Consider the following 18,606-nt stretch of genomic DNA (forward strand, 5'->3'; position numbering starts at 1 on the left):
CCTGATATTCCCCGCGATCGGGGTGAGGAGGTTGGTGGAGCTGGATGCGGCTGGGGGGGTGATTGAGCCGGGGGAGCAGGGCCCGACCATCACGCGCCCTGGCCGGCGCACGCGGCGCCAGATGGTTCCCGCGGTCGGGTTGGGAGGGCTGGTAGTGGGGGGTCTGGCCATCGGGCAGCGCGTTGCCATCATCGGCAGGGGGGTGAGCGGGCTGGCGACGCGGGGGCTGGCGGAGGAGAGGCCGCACACTATTGAGAGCGGAGCGGCTCTCCGCAGAGATCTGGTCCTCCAGGCCTGAAGGCTGGCGGCGTGGGGCCCGGCGAGACCGCGCTTGGGCAGGGGAAGGTGAGCGCGGGCAGTGGGGCTTTGCAGGGGCCCGAACCGGGAGGCGGCCTCGGGAAGAGGGGCGCTTGGGGGAGGGCCTGGGAGCAGTGGAGGGGACAGGGGAAGGAGCGGACGCTGGCGGGAGGCGTCTGCGCTTGGCGGGGGACCTGGCCGGGCTGGGGGAATGGGCACGTGGGTTTCTGCCTGCACCTCTGCGCTGGGATCTGCGCGGGGCAGGGACACTTACCTGATCCTCTGTTGCAGCATCGGATTCCGGATCCAGGTGGGTGAGGCTGGCAGGGCTCGAGGGGTCTTCATACAGCGGTGAGCTGCTGTAATCCACGAGGCCGGTCATCATATCTGGAAAGATGTGCAGATCCGCAGCAAAAATCCTGTAAGGTAAGGGAAAAAATTCCGTTAGCTCTGACTCTTCCCCCCCAGGGACCCTCTCCTTATACCCTCTCACCCCCCTCCCCCTAGATGGGAGGGGACAAGCAGCCTTCCCACTCCGTGGGGGAAGGGGGGTTATCCGACCCCCCAGCTCACGCCAATCAGGACGTCGCAGCCCTTAAGGAGCCTACGACCCCATTTTGGGGCCTCTGTCTCATCATAATCAGCATGTCCTAGAACAAATGTTACATCCTATGCAAACACATGCTATCAGGAACACAGTTCTTCTAACCAAACGACATGTCAACACAGACAACTACATACACCTATACACACACACCCGTACACACACACAGTGAAACGAGAAAAGACAGCGCAAACGCAATAGTGAAGTACTTTCAACTTATATTGAACAATGAAAATGTATAATATCTGCGTACATCAAGTTAGAACATATCAAGCATGTCATGCACTCAGGCATATGTTACCAGGCACCGCTCGCCGTGGGCATCAGGAACACACCTTCGCAGGGCCACTCAGATGTAGTACAGCTGAACCCTCAGAGTGGATGTCTGTATATTATGTAGCTGTTCTCATGTCGGCATCAGGGGACTTCCCTCTGGCATATGGAGAACCTCCGTCCAGCTGGTCGAAGACGACAGTGCGGAAGCAGCACAAGCCGCAGTACAGCTCACAACTCGGCTCCTCTGTGCAGTTGCGCGACAAGCCGCAAAGTGATGACAGCCGTCAGCTGTTTATGGCGTCGCTCAGAATTGAAGTGGGCACCCGTAGATTCTTGATTACAATGACTGGAGATACCCGTAGATAGTTGGAATCTCTCGTAAAACAGTAATCCTACGCGTTTCGTAGCCAAAGCCACTTCCACACACACACACCTTAGACAAGCTTCCTGATACCGATCACAAGAAACAAGGTTAGTGCTAAGAATAGGTAGAAAATAGATGCATTAAATAATAACGCCTGACTTGGAAGGATAACGTTATGAATATTAAGTGTGTATTTTACCAATAAATAATCATAAACCACTTTTTAAATTTGCATATCTATACATTTTGCTCTAAATAGATATTATCTTTGGGTAGCTGTGGCCAGGTACAGGCGTGGCCAGGTACAGGCGCTGTTGCTGTAACATTCTCTACTTCCTAATTCCTTTCATGCCGATGTACAGCGCAAGATTTGCTTTCCTAATGTACATCACAACAATGATACGAATTCCACATTAATTCCATCAGTAATGGAAGAGCCATTGCTGGCAGCGAAGCGGTTAACGTTCTCTGCAATAAATGTTGTGTTATTGGGAGAAGGAGTGGCTCAGTGAGTAAAGACACTGACTGGCACTGAGTGTGAAGCAAGGGAACCTGGGAGAAGCAGCGGTTCAGTGAGTAAAGACACTGACTGGCACTGAGTGTGAAGCAAGGGAACCTGGGAGAAGCAGCGGTTCAGTGAGTAAAGACACTGACTGACACTGAGTGTGAAGCAGGGAACCTGGGAGAAGGAGCGGCCCAGTGAGTAAAGACACTGACTGGCACTGAGTGTGAAGCAGGGGAACCTGGGAGAAGGAGCGGCCCAGTGAGTAAAGACACTGACTGGCACTGAGTGTGAAGCAGGGGAACCTGGGAGAAGGAGTGGCTCAGTGAGTAAAGACACTGACTGGCATTGAGTGTGAAGCAGGGGAACCTGGGAGAAGGAGCGGCTCAGTGAGTAAAGAGACTGGCACTGAGTGTGAAGCAGGGGGACCTGGGAGAAGGAACGGCTCAGTGAGTAAAGACACTGACTGGCACTGAGTGTGAAGCAGGGGAACCTGGGAGAAGGAGCAGCTCAGTGAGTAAAGACACTGACTGGCACTGAGTGTGAAGCAGGGGAACCTGGGAGAAGGAGCGGCTCAGCGAGTAAAGACACTGACTGGCACTGAGTGTGAAGCAGGGGAACCTGGGAGAAGCAGCGGCTCAGTGAGTAAAGACACTGACTGGCACTGAGTGTGAAGCAGGGGAACCTGGGAGAAGGAGCGGCTCAGTGAGTAAAGACACTGACTGGCAGTGAGTGTGAAGCAGGGGAACCTGGGAGAGGGAGCGGCTCAGTGAGTAAAGACACTGACTGGCACTGAGTGGGAAGCAGGGGAACCTGGGAGAGGGAGCGGCTCAGTGAGTAAAGACACTGACTGGCACTGAGTGGGAAGCAGGGGAACCTGGGAGAAGCAGCGGCTCAGTGAGTGAAGACACTGACTGGGACTGAGTGTGAAGCAGGGGAACCTGGGAGAAGCAGCGGCTCAGTGAGTAAAGACACTGACTGGCACTGAGTTTGAAGCAGGGGAACCTGGGAGAAGCAGCGGCTCAGTGAGTAAAGACACTGACTGGCACTGAGTGTGAAGGAGGGGAACCTGGGAGAAGGAGCGGCTCAGTGAGTAAAGACACTGACTGGCATTGAGTGTGAAACAGGGGAACCTGGGAGAAGGAGCGGCTCAGTGATTAAAGACACTGACTGGCACTGAGTGTGAGGCAGGGGAACCTAGGAGAAGGAGCGGCTCAGTGAGTAAAGACACTGACTGGCACTGAGTGCGAAGCAGGGGAACCTGGTTGACCTTGTGACCTTGGGCAAGTCGCTTTATCTCCTTGTTCCTCAGGCACCAAAAAATAGATTGTAAGTTCCACGGGGCAGGGACCCGTGCCTGCAAAATTTCTCTGTAAAGCGCTACATAAAACTAGCAGTGCTAGAGAAGAACATGCTATTATTATTTATTATTATTATTATTAATGGGGGCAATATCTTTAATTTTCCTTTAACAAATCTGCTTAGGAAATCTTCTCTAAATAGTCCTATTGTAGCATAACATACACTGTCAGGTAAGTTTCATCATTATTTACTCTGCCATCTTTGAACCTGTAGCCCAAAGGTTATTTGGTTAATGTTTAGAGGGGCGGGGGGGCCTGCTGCTTTCACAATACGATGTGAATCTGCCTATATAAATGGCTGTACCGATGGGCAGAACTGGTGAGCTCTGGAGGGTCGGTGAGAGCGCTCAGTAAGTATATTTACTTCTTTACTGGGTTTTGCTAACATGGGCTTGTGTGTAACTGAATGTTTTTACCACACACAAGTTTTCTGATGCAGTGTGTATGATAACATACCGGTTTTTGGCTCAGAAGCCCATTCATGTGAGGTGTCTTATTGCTTAGCCAAGCTTAGTAAACATAGCCACGATGTCTCTTGCATTAGGGGGCACGAAGGGGCTCTCCGTTTTTACTAGAGTGCCACTGCATTTTAATTTACAGATTTAGATTCCACTCTTTTTTGCTAAAAATGTACTTATAAGAGCATTCCACTGGGAACGGAGCCCCCCTTCTTTAGCATATGTGAGAAGCAGGGGGTCTGCGTTCATTTCAGCTCAGAGGAGCCCCTGCATCCTGCCATTGTGTCCTTGGGTCTTAAACCTCCCGACGTCCAATAGGAAGCAGCAGCAGCAGAAGATGTCACAGATTCCTATTGGCCCAGGAGACTTAAATATCCCTTTTGTTTCCCCTGCAGGGGGTAGTATTGGGGGCGCCTTAGGAGGTAAGTATCGCCGAACGCAGGGGGTCCCTGGAGCTGAAATCAATGCAGTTCAGCTCCCGAGACCCCCTGCTTTCCCATCTATGCTGAAAATAATGTAAAGAAAAGTGTATGCGTAACCATAACTATAAGAAAGGGTCTCACACTGCCGTTTCCCAGAGCCTTCGGGCAAAAGAACATTTCCTCAATGCTACGTTGTTACATTTTGGGAAGTCAGGCGCATTAATGCACTTTGACCACTGTGTGCACATATGTTGTATCCTTTTGGTTCAATCAATCCTGAGGGGTCTGTGGGGTCTGTTTGTCCGTCTCTCCGCTGCAAAACTGGCAGAAAACTGGCTCAAAACAGCTGCACCGGAGTTATCACAGGAAGAAAGTTCCACGACTTTCTACAGGAGAAATGGGAAGTTGTTCCTCAGTTTTGCAGCTGTGCACTTTGGCAAATAGACCGTTATGTACCGCGGCAAAATAAAAACGTGCTGCGTCACACGGCAACTCTGCTTGGGTACTAAATGGGTAAAAAGAAAGCAGAGCGGACCAGAGGTAGAAGTTAATGCATCCCTTTATAATGAGTATCTTGCTTAAAGGAGAGACAAAGAAGGGGCCTCTCTCATTGTCAACTTAACACAAACATTTCCTTGTTCCATGTTGGGTGTTTTCATCTGTTTCCTGCTAATGCACTTTAAATCCTTTTCGCTTTGAAGCACATTTTCTCCTGGGGTACAGTTTGGAGCAATGATACAAATTAGCTTTTCATTCAGAAATCACACATTGCTTCCCTTTTCTTTTTTTTATACTTTCCTAAAATATTGATAACACTTGACTTAATTTTTTTATTTTTTGTCCACTGGACAGCAAGCCAATGAGAGATGGCATCATCGGACAGGGAAACCTCCGGTCACCCCTCAGGGTCAGTTCTTGGTAACCTTTAGAACACCATGTATCTCCTGTATGATTCGAGCATCCAACATTAGACTGTACATTCTCGTGAGCTTGGATTCGTTGGGCCTGTAAACTACATGTGCAGCTCCTGCGCACACGGAGCACGGGGTGTGGCTGACTTTCCATAGCGCGTGTGCTGGTAAATAAATATCTCCTCTTCTCTTGCAGGATCATTCAGTGGGAAACATGAAGGTCTCCATCTTTCTGTGCGTGAGCATAGCTCTGCTTTATTCAGTGGTCTTTGGTGATCATGACGGTCATGCACATGATGACCATGACCACGGGGACCATAACCATGGTGACCATAACCACAGTGACCATGGTCATCATCACCACCATCACCACCATCATCACCATCCTCATCATCATCATCATCCTCATGGGAAAGGAAAACATCACCACAGACATCATCATCATTCCAATGAATCCATGGCTTGCCACAAGCTAGCACCAGCCAATGCTGCGTTTGCATTCAGTCTATATAAGCACATCGCTTTAGGACAAACCACTGGAAATATTTTCTTCTCCCCGGTGAGTATTTCCACTATTTTAGCTATGATCTCCCTCGGCGCCAAGTCCGTCACCTCCGACCAGATCCTAAAAGGGCTGGGCTTTAACATCTCCGAAATCCCAGAGCAAGACATCCACACCGGGTTTCAACATCTCCTGCACATGCTTAATGACCCAGACAGTGAGCTTCAGCTCAGCAGTGGGAATGCCCTCTTCATAGACAAAGAGCTGAAACTGCTGCAGAAGTTCATAGACGATGTCAAAAGCTTTTACGAGGCAGATGCATTTTCTACTGATTTTCAAAATTCGGAGGCAGCAACGACGCAGATCAACGATTATGTGGGGAAGGAAACCAATGGGAAAATCGTTGATTTGCTAAGCAGTGTTGACCCACAGACAGTGTTGGTTCTTATTAACTACATTTATTTCAGAGGTGAGTCATAAAACGTTATCACTGGTTAATTGTGTTGATGATCTAGCTCAAGTTAAGTCCTTGGGGGCAACCAATGGTCGAGGCTTCCATAGTGGTAATTACAGTTGGGTTAAATGGGTAATTAAGTAGAGGAATCTTGAAAACCCGGTCATTGCTCAGAGACTGAACTTGGGAATGTTTTCTGCAGCTATTCAATCATTTCTAATCTACTGAATTGTTGCATCGGCGGGATACATGTACCCCCTTTTTGCAGGCGTATAGCATTAGAGGGGCTGAGGTGGGAACATGCTTTTCTCCCATGTAAGACATAATATATAGTTTGTATACTTTACCATTCCCTCAACTAATTCTTGTAAATAAAAGCTTAGTATTCAAATTGTATGTAACAATTATCTAAGTTCAAATGTTTAAAGTGTATTTGTATTTAATCATAGCCAATGAGTCACCGGTATGTAATGAAGCTGATGTTTTTAACGGGATAGATTTAGATATGTGTGCTATGATGCCGCAGTCGCATCTTGTGGAATCCATGATAAAGTGGGAAAAAGTCGTTGTACTCCTCGATATCCGTTGGAATCGGACATGAAGCATATCTTTATTCTTTCTATCTGCAGGAAAGTGGGATAAGCCATTTGAGGAGGAGCATACGAGGGAGGAAGACTTCAATGTGGATGAGAACACTGTTGTGAAAGTGCCGATGATGCACAGGACTGGCATGTACAACGTGGCGTATGACAACGAGCTGGCCTGTGTGGTGGTAGAGATCCCATACAAAGGCAATGCCTCTGCACTGTTTATTTTGCCAGATCAAGGAAAGATGAAACAAGTGGAAGAAGGTTTTCAAAAACTGACCGTGAAGAGGTGGAAAAAGTCAATGAGGCGGCAGTAAGGCATCCATGTTTTCTACTAGTTCAGAGGGGGGGGGGAGGGGGCGTTGCTCCAGTCCTCAAGGGCCACCAACAGGTCAGGTTTTCAGGATATCCTTGCTTCAGCACAGGTGGCTCGGTCAAAGACTGGGCCACTGATTGAGCCACCTGTGCTGAAGCAGGGATATCCTGAAAACCTGACCTGTTGGTGGCCCTTGAGGACTGGAGTTGGCCAGCGCTGTACTAGTTCGGTTGATCCATGTAAACATCATAACATTAATATGAATCTAGAAAGGTTCCCGTGCGCTTGCGATTGAGCGCATTGCGCTTCCGGCCTAATCAAATAGTACTAAGCTGTTAAACATATACACATTTATACATCCCATTATAATACTGCATTGTACAGCTGTAGCGAGCGTGCATTCTCCAAAGCTGCAGTAAATACGCATTGAGAAGAGCCGCCTGCTGCTTTTTTCTCTGCTGCTGGGAAAGTCGCGGCCAGGTTTGTGTGGCATCCCGTGGCACTCTGGCTGCTAACTCAATAACTCTTGTCATTCCCCCCTTCCTATTTCTTGTTGTGGAACAAGAAAGTCTGATACAATGCAGATCAAAGTCTCCTGACTGCAAAACTGGAGCACAGAGCACACAAGCACCCCACCATCCCGTCATCCTCTAGGCCCCCCACTCTCCCCTCATCCTCTAGCCCCCCACTCTTCCTTCATCCTCACACACCCCACCCTTCCCTCATCCTCTCGCCCCCCCACTCTCCCCTCATCCTCTCCCCCCCCTCCCTCCACCCTTCCCCCATCCTCTCACCCCCCCACCCTCCCCTCATCCTCTCACCTCCCCACCCTCCCCCCGTCCTCTCACCCCCATGCAGCCTCTGCCCATCTTATTGAGGCCCCTATTTACTAAGCAGTGCTATTTAAAAAGAAAGCAGTTTCTTCCGACCCCGTGCAGCCGGGTCACTTGCAGGGTCTCCCAGCGCCTCCATCTGTTTTGGCCACAAGTAAATTTTAATGGAAATTCAACTAAGGAATTAATTCTGACTTTAATGGCCTTTATGTTCACAGAAAATGGCATTAATTAATTTTACACCCCAGGCAATCTTCTTTCCTCCCATCTCACTGTCTGACTCCAGCGTGTGACCTTACGCACACCGCGCGCAGTGGGACAGAGCCGGGCCGGTGCAGGGATCACCGCTTCATAACACATTTTGTTCTGATTGCTTCACACAGGAGTACAAGCTTATCCATCCCCAAATTCTGCATTTCTGGAACTATTGACCTTAAAGAAGAACTTGGCAAAATGAACATAACGGATCTATTTTCGGACAGTGCAGATCTCACAAGGATTGCGGGAGAACCTAACCTGAAGGTGTCAAAGGTGAGATTTTGGCCAGACCATTCTTCTAAGACGTGCTGGAAGTGATGCCCGCTGGTAAAGTGGTAGGATTTTAGTTATACTTTGATACTTACGTTGGTGGCCTAAATAGCTCAGAGTGGGTGCACTTATTTTGACAGTGATGTCCTTACCCTTTTTATCAGATTACTGACCTTACTATTTATTATTTTAATAGCTGTTTTATTTTAAAGTTGTCCAAAGCCTGCAGTGTATTGTTCAACTGACAAACCCTGCTATTTATTCTCATTTTCTCCACTGCACCAGGCAGCACAGAGCTGTTTCCCATGCCAAATACCAAAGGGTCTTATCACAAAAAGTATTCTCTTAGGTTGAGTAATGTCCTGTTAGTTTAGGTTTACTATCTCCCCTTTTTCCTTTCTTATAGTAGTGAAACCTGATCCAGTTTGCTGCTGTGATATGCTATAAAACAGGGGTGGTCAACTACATTCCTCAAGGGCCACCAACAGGTCAGGTTTTCAGGATCTCTTCTTCAGCACAGGTGGCTCAATCAGTCCCTGCTTCAGCTCAGGTGGCTCAATCAGAGGCTCAGTCTTTGACATAGCCTCTGATTGAGCCACCTGTGCTGAATCTGGGATATCCTGAAAACCTGACCTGTTGGTGGCCCTTGAGGACTGGAGTTGCCCCCGCTCTAAAACCTGTTCTAGATGCAGATTCGCTATAGACTTGGACAGGACGATACATAGTTGATACATTTGGTTGCATTATTAACAAGATAACATTGACTTGGACCGGTAGAAATGGCTCTGCGTTCCCATTGATCGGCTGCATTTCTTTACCCTTCTTCAGGCCGTTCATAAAGCTGTGCTGAGTGTTGATGAAAAAGGAACAGAGGCAGCGGGAGCCACAGCGTTCGAGATCATTCCCATGATGCTCCCATCATCCATCACATTGAACAGGCCTTTCCTAATGCTTATTTATAATCCTGAGGTCAAAAGTACCCTCTTCATGGCACGAGTTACCAACCCTGAGAAGAAGTAGTGTTACCCATATATATTCTGTGCTGTGCTCGCCAAATAAAGTAACATCTCTCATGGCTTTGTGCGGGTTTGTCATTCTAGGTAGGTTTCCCATTTCCATAGGGTGCAATTGGGAAGCTCACAGGTCATTTCTTTGTGTGTAAGTAGTACAATCCTGTCTATTAAGTACACGTGAATACGAGACCTGTGAGATGCTAAAAGCCCTCTACAGGCATACCCCGCATTAACGTACGCATATATACATACCCCACATTAACGTACGCAATGGGTCCAGAGCACGTATGTAAAGCAAAAATGTACTTAAAGTGAAGCACTACCTTTTTCCCACTTATGGATGCATGTACTGTACTGAAATCGTCATATACGTGCATAACTGATGTAAATAACGCATTTGTAACAGGCTCTATAGTCTCCCCGCTTGCGCACAGCTTCGGTACAGGTAGGGAGCCGGTATTGGCGTTCAGGACGTGCTGACAGGCGCATGCGTGAGCTGCCGTTTGCCTATTGGGCGATTATGTCCTTACTCGCGAGTGTACTTAAAATGAGTGTCCTTAAACCGGGGTATGCCTGTACAGTATTATTTCATCTGTTAAGAGCTCTCATGTTGTCATTTAAAAGATATGACATCATAATACAAATCTGAACGTTTCCAGGCTTAATGGGACTACTGCGGCAACACTCCATAAATCCCAAAGACAATACTGTTAAGCATAGTTTTTGACACAAATATAACATTTTTGTCATAATTTGTGCAACACTTAACTCATTAATTCAGCCTATTGACACTCTCCAAATCGCACATTGATGCGCAATATAAATTCAAATATTATTTATTAGGAGTAACTAACTGAGATGCTCGTGCGTAATGTAGAATATAACAGAATAGAATACATATTTAGCCGCTAGTAAGAGTAATTGCCCCCTTAAGTGCACACTTAATATTTCCCACATGGGTTGGTTAGGAATTATAGCTAGAGGTGAGTGAAAACTGAAAATAAATTCCAGGTTTTGCATATTTATACATTAGAAAGTGCATAGAAAAAGACAAGAGAATCTGTTACACCCACTAATAGAGAACGGGCTCCTTGTATACAGCAGCATTAGTGCCACAATGCATTATAAACCAGGGTAATAGAGGGGGAGGGGAAATGGATGGAGGGACCCTCGCTACTGCCCGTGACAGAGGTGCTGTGACCAGGGGAGATATGCAACAACAAACAAGGAGATAAAGAACCCCTATATTGGGAGCACTCAGCGGCTAATGATACTGATGTGAGAGTTCTATAGTAAAACCTGATAAGGACACAAATTATTGTAATATGTATTATGAAATAGGGTTAAAAAACAATTTTATTGGGAGAAACACTCAACTAAAATAAAATGTCCTCAATGTAGATAAATCCTATATTAGCGGCGAATTAAAATAAGGTGGAGGTAGGGTGAACCAAAAAGAATATATATTCCAATTAAATTCTAGGCTATCTGGATATCCTCTTTTGGGGCAGGTAAGTGTATGCCATCATAAGTAGTATGGATAGTTGGGTACAGTGTGTAGCATAAACATGTACAATGTCACAAAAATTGAGCTATTGAAATCCAGTGCTGCGAGTCCAACAGGTTGGCAGGTTTACAATAACTGCCAAGATGTTTCTGACAACGACTTGTGCCCGGAGCCCTCTCTGCACAACTAAATTAGCTTAGTGCTGCTCATAGATTATAGAGATCACATACAGTAATGTATATGGTAACTGGCTCAAGAAATACATTTTTTTGTTCGGTTTAAACACAATCCATACAAATAATAACTGTGGAGAACTCTTTTAAAACCAGTGCTGCGAGTCTAACAGATAGGCAGCATGAGATTTCTGCCCAGGTGCTTGATAGACAACGCCTTGTGCCCGGTGCCCTCACAGATATATATAAGTGACAGGCTCCTAAAGTCCAAGATATCACAATTAGACACACTCTATAAACCATACATGTATGATAATGGCAGCAGAGAAATATGCCGCGCTGGTGCCTGGTGCCCTCGCAGTTTTAGCAATAGCGGGCTGATTGTGTCAAAGGCACTTATACTCTACACATCGTAAAACCATATTATATACAACTTACCTAAAAACAGTGTAGCACCCTTTGTGGCTAGGACACGAGGCTGACTGTGCGTGTCTGCGGCACCACGTCCTAACCTGTAAAGTCCGTAGATAGCCTATACAATACAAGACCCCCCTCTACACACACCATACAGACCGTGGAAGTCTGTAAGCCGGATACTTCTCCGCAATTGGAGACAGTGGATCAGTGATCGAGTACCGGAAATGACGAACCCGGAAGTCTCGGGGAACGTCACCTATGACGTCATTACGTCCGTGAATGTCGACGTACGTTTTGCTGACAACGCTTTTTCGAGGCTGGTCGACCAAACACGCACAGTCTGCCTCGTGTCCTAGCCACACAGGGTGCTACACTGTTTTTAGGTAAGTTGTATATAATATGGTTTTACGATGCGTAGAGTATAAGTGCCTTTGACACAATCAGCCCGCTATTGCTAAAACTGCGAGGGCACCAGGCACCAGCGCGGCATATTTCTCTGCTGCCATTATCATACATGTATGGTTTATAGAGTGTGTCTAATTGTGATATCTTGGACTTCAGGAGCCTGTCACTTATATATATCTGTGAGGGCACCGGGACAAGGCGTTGTCTATCAAGCACCTGGGCAGAAATCTCATGCTGCCTATCTGTTAGACTCGCAGCACTGGTTTTAAAAGAGTTCTCCACAGTTATTATTTGTATGGATTGTGTTTAAACCGAACAAAAAAATGTATTTCTTGAGCCAGTTACCATATACATTACTGTATGTGATCTCTATAATCTATGAGCAGCACTAAGCTAATTTAGTTGTGCAGAGATGGCTCCGGGCACAAGTCGTTGTCAGAAACATCTTGGCAGTTATTGTAAACCTGCCAACCTGTTGGACTCGCAGCACTGGATTTCAATAGCCCAATTTTTGTGACATTGTACATGTTTATGCTACACACTGTACCCAACTATCCATACTACTTATGATGGCATACACTTACCTGCCCCAATAGAGGATATCCAGATAGCCTAGAATTTAATTGGAATATATATTCCTTTTGGTTCACCCTACCTCCACCTTATTTTAATTCGCCGCTAATATAGGATTTATCTACATTGAGGACATTTTATTTTAGTTGAGGATTTCTCCCAATAAAATTGTTTTTTAACCCTATTTCATAATACATATTACAATAATTTGTGTCCTTATCAGGTTTTACTATGGAACTCTCACATCAGTATCATTAGCTGTTGAGTGCTCCCAATATAGGGGTTCTTTATCTCCTTGTTTGTTGTCACAATACATTATACCCACATGTTAATGTAGCCCCGGCTCCCAGAGACCCCCCTCCTTTGGATCAGCGCGGTCGCGGGTGCCGCCGGAGCCAGCAACGGACCCGCCGGCTGTTCCCAAAGGTGAGGGCCGGAGCAGGGAGTGTTGCGAGCCTTAGGAGGCTCGGCGGCGTACCCGGCTAGCGGGGGCCGCCATTGTGGGTGCGCGCGCATGCGGCGTGATCGCGCATGCGCGGATCAGGCTAGGGAATCGTGGCAGCCCTTAGGGAGTTGCGCATGCGCAGTAGAATCGCGCATGCGGCCCCAATATAGAAATAGCTTCCACGGGACTACAATTCGCAGGAGGCTAAGGGGGAAAGGGTCCAGGTGCCCCCAAGTAGCCAATAGGGCTGAAGGATTGCCCTGCAGGAAAAATAGATACATTTTGCGGGCTTGGTGCACGTAAGTCAGTCAGCGCCAGGAGCAGCCAGGGGAAGGAGGTAGGGAGCAGGAGTCAGTGACTCCCTGCACTAGGCCAGCAGCCCCGAGGCCCGAGATAGCCCTGAGCCACCCAGTAGTGTGAGTTGTGTCAGGAACAGGCCCCAGGTTAGGGACCCTGCCACCTACTATTCAGAGCCAGTTAGGGACCCAGTGAACGCGGCGCGTTCCTCCAGAGGTTTGGGCTTAGACCTTCGCTGTTGCTGCCGCAGCCATCCGGGTGGGATCGCCCCAGACGGTAGTTCCTGTAGCCATCCAGGTGGGATCGCCCCAGACGGTAGTTCCTGTAGCCATCCGGGTGGGATCGCCCCGGACGGTAGTTCCTGTGTTCATCTGACATCGGATCCTTTGCGAAGCTCCTTGCAGGCCCGGGCACTGGAGTGCACCAACGATTCTATAAGTAGATTCACACGGGACCAGTGACTGCGCAGTCACACATATCTATCTCACTTGAAGGGTGGGAGACATTGTGTGGGGTTACTGGACACGGGGTGGGATCACCTGGTGAAGGGGGTAGCGTCCTGCGAGACGCAATAGTTAGTGTCTGTCAAGAGAGGGGATTTGACCCGGGATTAAAGGGGTTACACCCCATTTGGCCACCCTCTACTCTCACTTGGGAAGCAAGGGGTTAACTGGACTGGGGTCCAGTAATGTGATTTTGCCTTGCTTCAGCCATCCAACTGTTTATTCCCCTGTAAAAATTTATTGTTTCTGTTCCAGTGACTGCACCACACACACACTGGGATCCATCCGGGAGGGCAAGGGTTAATAGTTGAATAGTGATTATAGCCCTTTGTTTAAGTTACCCTCAAAGATGCCTGCCTACTAAGGAATGCGACCAAATGTTTGCAGGAAGCTGGAGTGGTTTGGGAGTATTATAACTCACACTTACAAACCATAGTATCCTGACAGACACCCCATTTGGTAGACTGGCCAAACGCCCCTGATTTAGGAGTGGGGCTACAGAATGAGTGACCTTATTAAATATAAGAATATTATGAGATATCCTCGGCTGAACGTGCTAAAAGCTACATATGTGTATTCGTGGGACTGGTTCGCACATAAGGATTACAGACACATGATGTTTAGCCGGTACTAAGTGCCAGATATTAATATCTCTCTTAATTTTAGTACTACACGGTAATATTTAGTCTCCTTGGGAACGTCATGCGTGACGGAATGTATTAATATGTCTCGCGTGCCAGTAAGTATCACTGAACTGAAGTTATGTGAAAAGGAAAATCAAGCGCAAATAATATCACAACAGATCAAAGGTAACACAGATGATATACTATCCTTAATGAGTGCAGCTCCTGACGTAGAATTCAAACCAAATTCAATCAGCAAATGAAGGAGAAACAGGTGCGCAAATCACATCAGGACATGTAAAAGAAAGTAAAAACACAAAATAGTGCAATATTGTCTACTTCAGCAAATTAGCTTCAATGCTGAAAGTTCTATAAAATTTGCATTCACGTGTTTAACGTGAAATGAAAGCGTTGTGATTATTCAAAGTTACCAACTTATGTTTCCAGACAGGTACTCCAGATCCACATAGAGAGGGGGAAATTCCATATACAAAAGAGGAGAAAAGCAAAATAGTATAGTACTGTTTTTAATGTTAAAAACACAAAGTATTCCACTTACATAAGTGCCTTTGTTTGAGAGCATTCAGACCACACTGGGTCACAGGGTCAGACAAAATATTCACAGCAACAGCATCCGCTCCACGGCCGTCACAGCAGGTACTGGGCTGATTAAAGTTGTCCTCCACTCTAGATGTCATCAACAAGGGCTCCTTTAGTGGTCACTGATATCACCCAACACGTGTTTCCACTGTAAAGTCTTCCTCAGGGGCTAGAGTCCCTGACGCGTTTTGTCACCACTGGGCAACTTTTCTCTGATAGCGCGATTACGTCACTACGCCGCCGCGCACGCGCACGAGGCCACATCCAGCGTGGGATTCATACGGCGGCCATTCTTTGTGGAGAGGCGATTGTCTGGACTCCGGTGGACTGATTCTAGTCGGCAAACGGCACCCCTGGCATCCGGTGAGCTGTGATCTCTACATGCAGCCCTGAGGGAGCCCACAAGTGCGCACGTTTTGCAGCAAAGAAACCGGATGGTGGTGATATTATCACAAATTGCCTTATTATCATTTTACTCTTGTGAGTGTGTTTCTTTCCCTCCCCCCTTCCCTTCCCCTTTTTAATATTAAATACACAGTTTTATGCTATGGGGCGTGCGCTCTCTCTCTTTTTTTTTGTTTATATATATATAAATATATATATATAATGTGGTGGATATTGAAGTTAGAGCGTTCTGGCAATGTGTGTGTCAATTAAAATAAATGATGGATGTCCTTCCTTGATTTTTAAAAATTATACATTAATATAAATTAAATATTAATATTAATTAATATGAATATATATTGTTGTACATCCATACCTTATACAATCATTATGACATAATAAATCATATAATGAAGTGAACATTTTAATAAGTGTAAGAATGATACATTTCTCAATAGTATAACCAGATTTGCATTAGTTTTTGGTAAAAAAAAAAAAACTGAAAATCGTGGTTAATAGCGCTGCCTTAATAATGCACCTTAAAGTTTGACAAATTCGCATGCGCAGTATTTGGGAAACACAGGTAATATACGGATGCTAACGGACCTTATTTATGCATATGATTAGATTTGAGGATACCCGTTAATAAGGGGGAAAATATGGTCCATTATCTAATTAGGTAAGGTTATTTGCCCTTATTTAGTGCATTTCTGAAGATCTATCCTTAAATTCACTAATAGCTAAACAATTACATTTCATATTTAAGGACTCAATGTCCACAGGCTCAATACCACAAGTTGGCGTAAAGCAGACATAGTGCCTATTTTTAAAAAGGGAGCTAGATCACAACCAGGGAATTACAGACCTGTAAGCCTGGAATCAATAGTGGGGAAGCTACTTGAAGGTTTAGTACGGGATAATATTCAGGAATACCTAATGGTTAACAAAATTATTAGTAATAGTCATGGATTTATGAGGGATAGATCATGCCAAACTAACCTTATTAGTTTCTTTGAGAAGTTAATTAGGAATTTAGATCAGGGTAATGCAGTTGATGTGGTCTACTTAGATTTTGCAAAGGCTTTTGATACACTTCCACACGAGGTTGGGGTACAAAATAAAGCAAATTGGTCTCAATAAAAATATTTGCTCCTGGATTGAAAACTGGTTGAAGGACAGACAACGGAGGATTTTCAGGTTCGGTTAAAGTTGTGAGTGGAGTACATCAAGAATCAGTACTGGGACCTCTGCATTTTAACTTGTTTATTAATGACTTTGAGGTTGGGATTGAGAGCAAAGTCTCCATCTTTGCTGATGATACTAAATTGTGTAAGGTAGTAGAATCAGAGCAGGATGTAATTTCTCTCCAGAAGGACTTGGAGAGACTGGAAAACGTGGGCAGGTAAATGGCAGATGAGGTTTAATACAGATAAATGTAAGGTTATGCATTTGGGAAGCAAGAATAAACAGGACATTTAAAAATGAAATTGGGGCAAAAGACGGTCAATCTTTTATGGAGAAGGAGGGAAAGGTGCTCATTGAGGGAGAACCCTGATTTGCATTATTGGAGTAAGGAACAAATTCCTTTTTCCTCTTATGAGACATCATTTGACCATGTGTCACTGGGGGTTTTGTCTTCGTTTCTATCAATATATGGTAACTATAATTACAGGATACGTACCTGTCGTCTAAATTTAGCATAGGCTGAACTTGATGGACATACTGTACTGTATATATTTTTTTCAACTTCCTCTGCTATGTACTGTAACTATGTAATAGATGTAACTATATAACGATGTAACTATGTAACGATGTAACTATAACGATGTAACTATGTAAATATACACAGTAAAGCAAAGAAGGGTGGGTAGCCGTGTTGATCTTTCCATTACTGTCTATATAAACATATATATATATACATATATACACACTATATATGAGGGGTAAGATTTCAGGCATGACTGGAAGATGGGGGGTGTTGATTGGCGATTGTTGGTGGGGGTTGGAGTTCCACATATACAGAGCCAAAAGTGAGAAAGGTTTCAGATGTAAGAGCGCAGGAGCGGCAAATAGAGCAGAGAGGGTCGCAGGAGCGGCAAATAGAGCAGAGAGGGTCGCAGGAGCGGCAAATAGAGCAGAGAGGGTCGCAGGAGATTAGTGAACAGGGCAGGCTTTTAAGGATAGTGGTTTTAAAATTATTTGGGGGGGGGTTAAGAATTTCTGGGCATTCAATCAGTAAATGTTAGTAATGATTTTAACATGGGGCATCATTAAATATGGTATACTAAACATACCACGCTATTTACCATTTGATATTCAAAGATAACACTCTAAACCATAAGCAGTACTGTGATACCTTAATGATACGGACTGCTAGGGCAAAATGGAACTACTGACAGCGATATATCTAACCAATTAAAACAAGCGAATTAAACGGCATTACTTCTAGCTTTGGGGAACTCCGGGATCTCAAAATAGGAAGTATTATCAGTATAAGAATCATCTGCATCTCTTATTTTCAGTTTATAAAGGCAGTTTGCTCAGATTCTGCCAGTGAGTTAGCAAGTGTTCTGGGTGCGAGCAGTTACTTAATGCACATATGGTAATTCCATAGAGATTTGTACTTCAAGTGGCAAACATCGACATTTTTCTGATGGACAAGCCAGTGCTGATCCTAAATATTTGCTGAATTTGCTTTTGCACCAGCAGCCTTGCTGGGGATACAAGGCAATAATTAAGTCAACATTGTGCTTGATTTAACCTTTATAACATTGTACTCCATGTAAGTGACACTAAGACCATCTCTCAGACCTTGGGACACAGGCCACGCATTGATTGTGAATGCGTTTGATGACCTGCTGTTTTTGTGCACTGGTTTTACCCTGTAAATGCAAAGTGCACCTCGCGTAACGCCAGTGTGCACGTATCACTCAAGGTGAAGCCTATTTTGGTCTAGGGCACGGGGTATAGCGCTTAATGCCACAGATTTGGGATAAGCACATTCGCTATATGCGTTATTAACGCTTGGTTCCCTGGCAGCTGGGTTGAGATTATTTAAATCTTCCTATACTTCCTAACTCATATAAATGCTTTGTTTTTATTTTTGCATTACAGCAATACCAATTGATACAAATATACATGAAATGTTCAACAAGGTTGTTTAAAATAAATATATGAGCAGACTATGATCAGTATATGTTGCAAAACGTGCCACTATTGAACTATAGAAAGCAGAAAATGAAGAAGTGAAG

At 45.5% G+C, this 18,606-nt stretch overlaps 1 protein-coding gene across 1 annotated transcript; it reads left to right on the forward strand.

Annotated features, from left to right (window-relative positions):
• The first annotated feature begins 3,656 nt into the window (after window positions 1–3,656).
• On the forward strand, window positions 3,657–9,490 carry LOC142502857 (alpha-1-antitrypsin-like). The gene is made up of 5 exons (XM_075614446.1): window positions 3,657–3,754; window positions 5,392–6,166; window positions 6,781–7,051; window positions 8,271–8,418; window positions 9,244–9,490. Exons 2-5 carry the CDS (start codon window positions 5,410–5,412, stop codon window positions 9,433–9,435), a joined length of 1,368 nt encoding a protein of 455 aa, XP_075470561.1. The 5' UTR covers window positions 3,657–3,754; window positions 5,392–5,409; the 3' UTR covers window positions 9,436–9,490.
• Window positions 9,491–18,606: the final 9,116 nt, after the last annotated feature.

Source organism: Ascaphus truei, chromosome 9, assembly GCF_040206685.1.
Source record: "Ascaphus truei isolate aAscTru1 chromosome 9, aAscTru1.hap1, whole genome shotgun sequence".
Classification (NCBI taxonomy): Eukaryota; Metazoa; Chordata; class Amphibia; order Anura; family Ascaphidae; genus Ascaphus; species Ascaphus truei.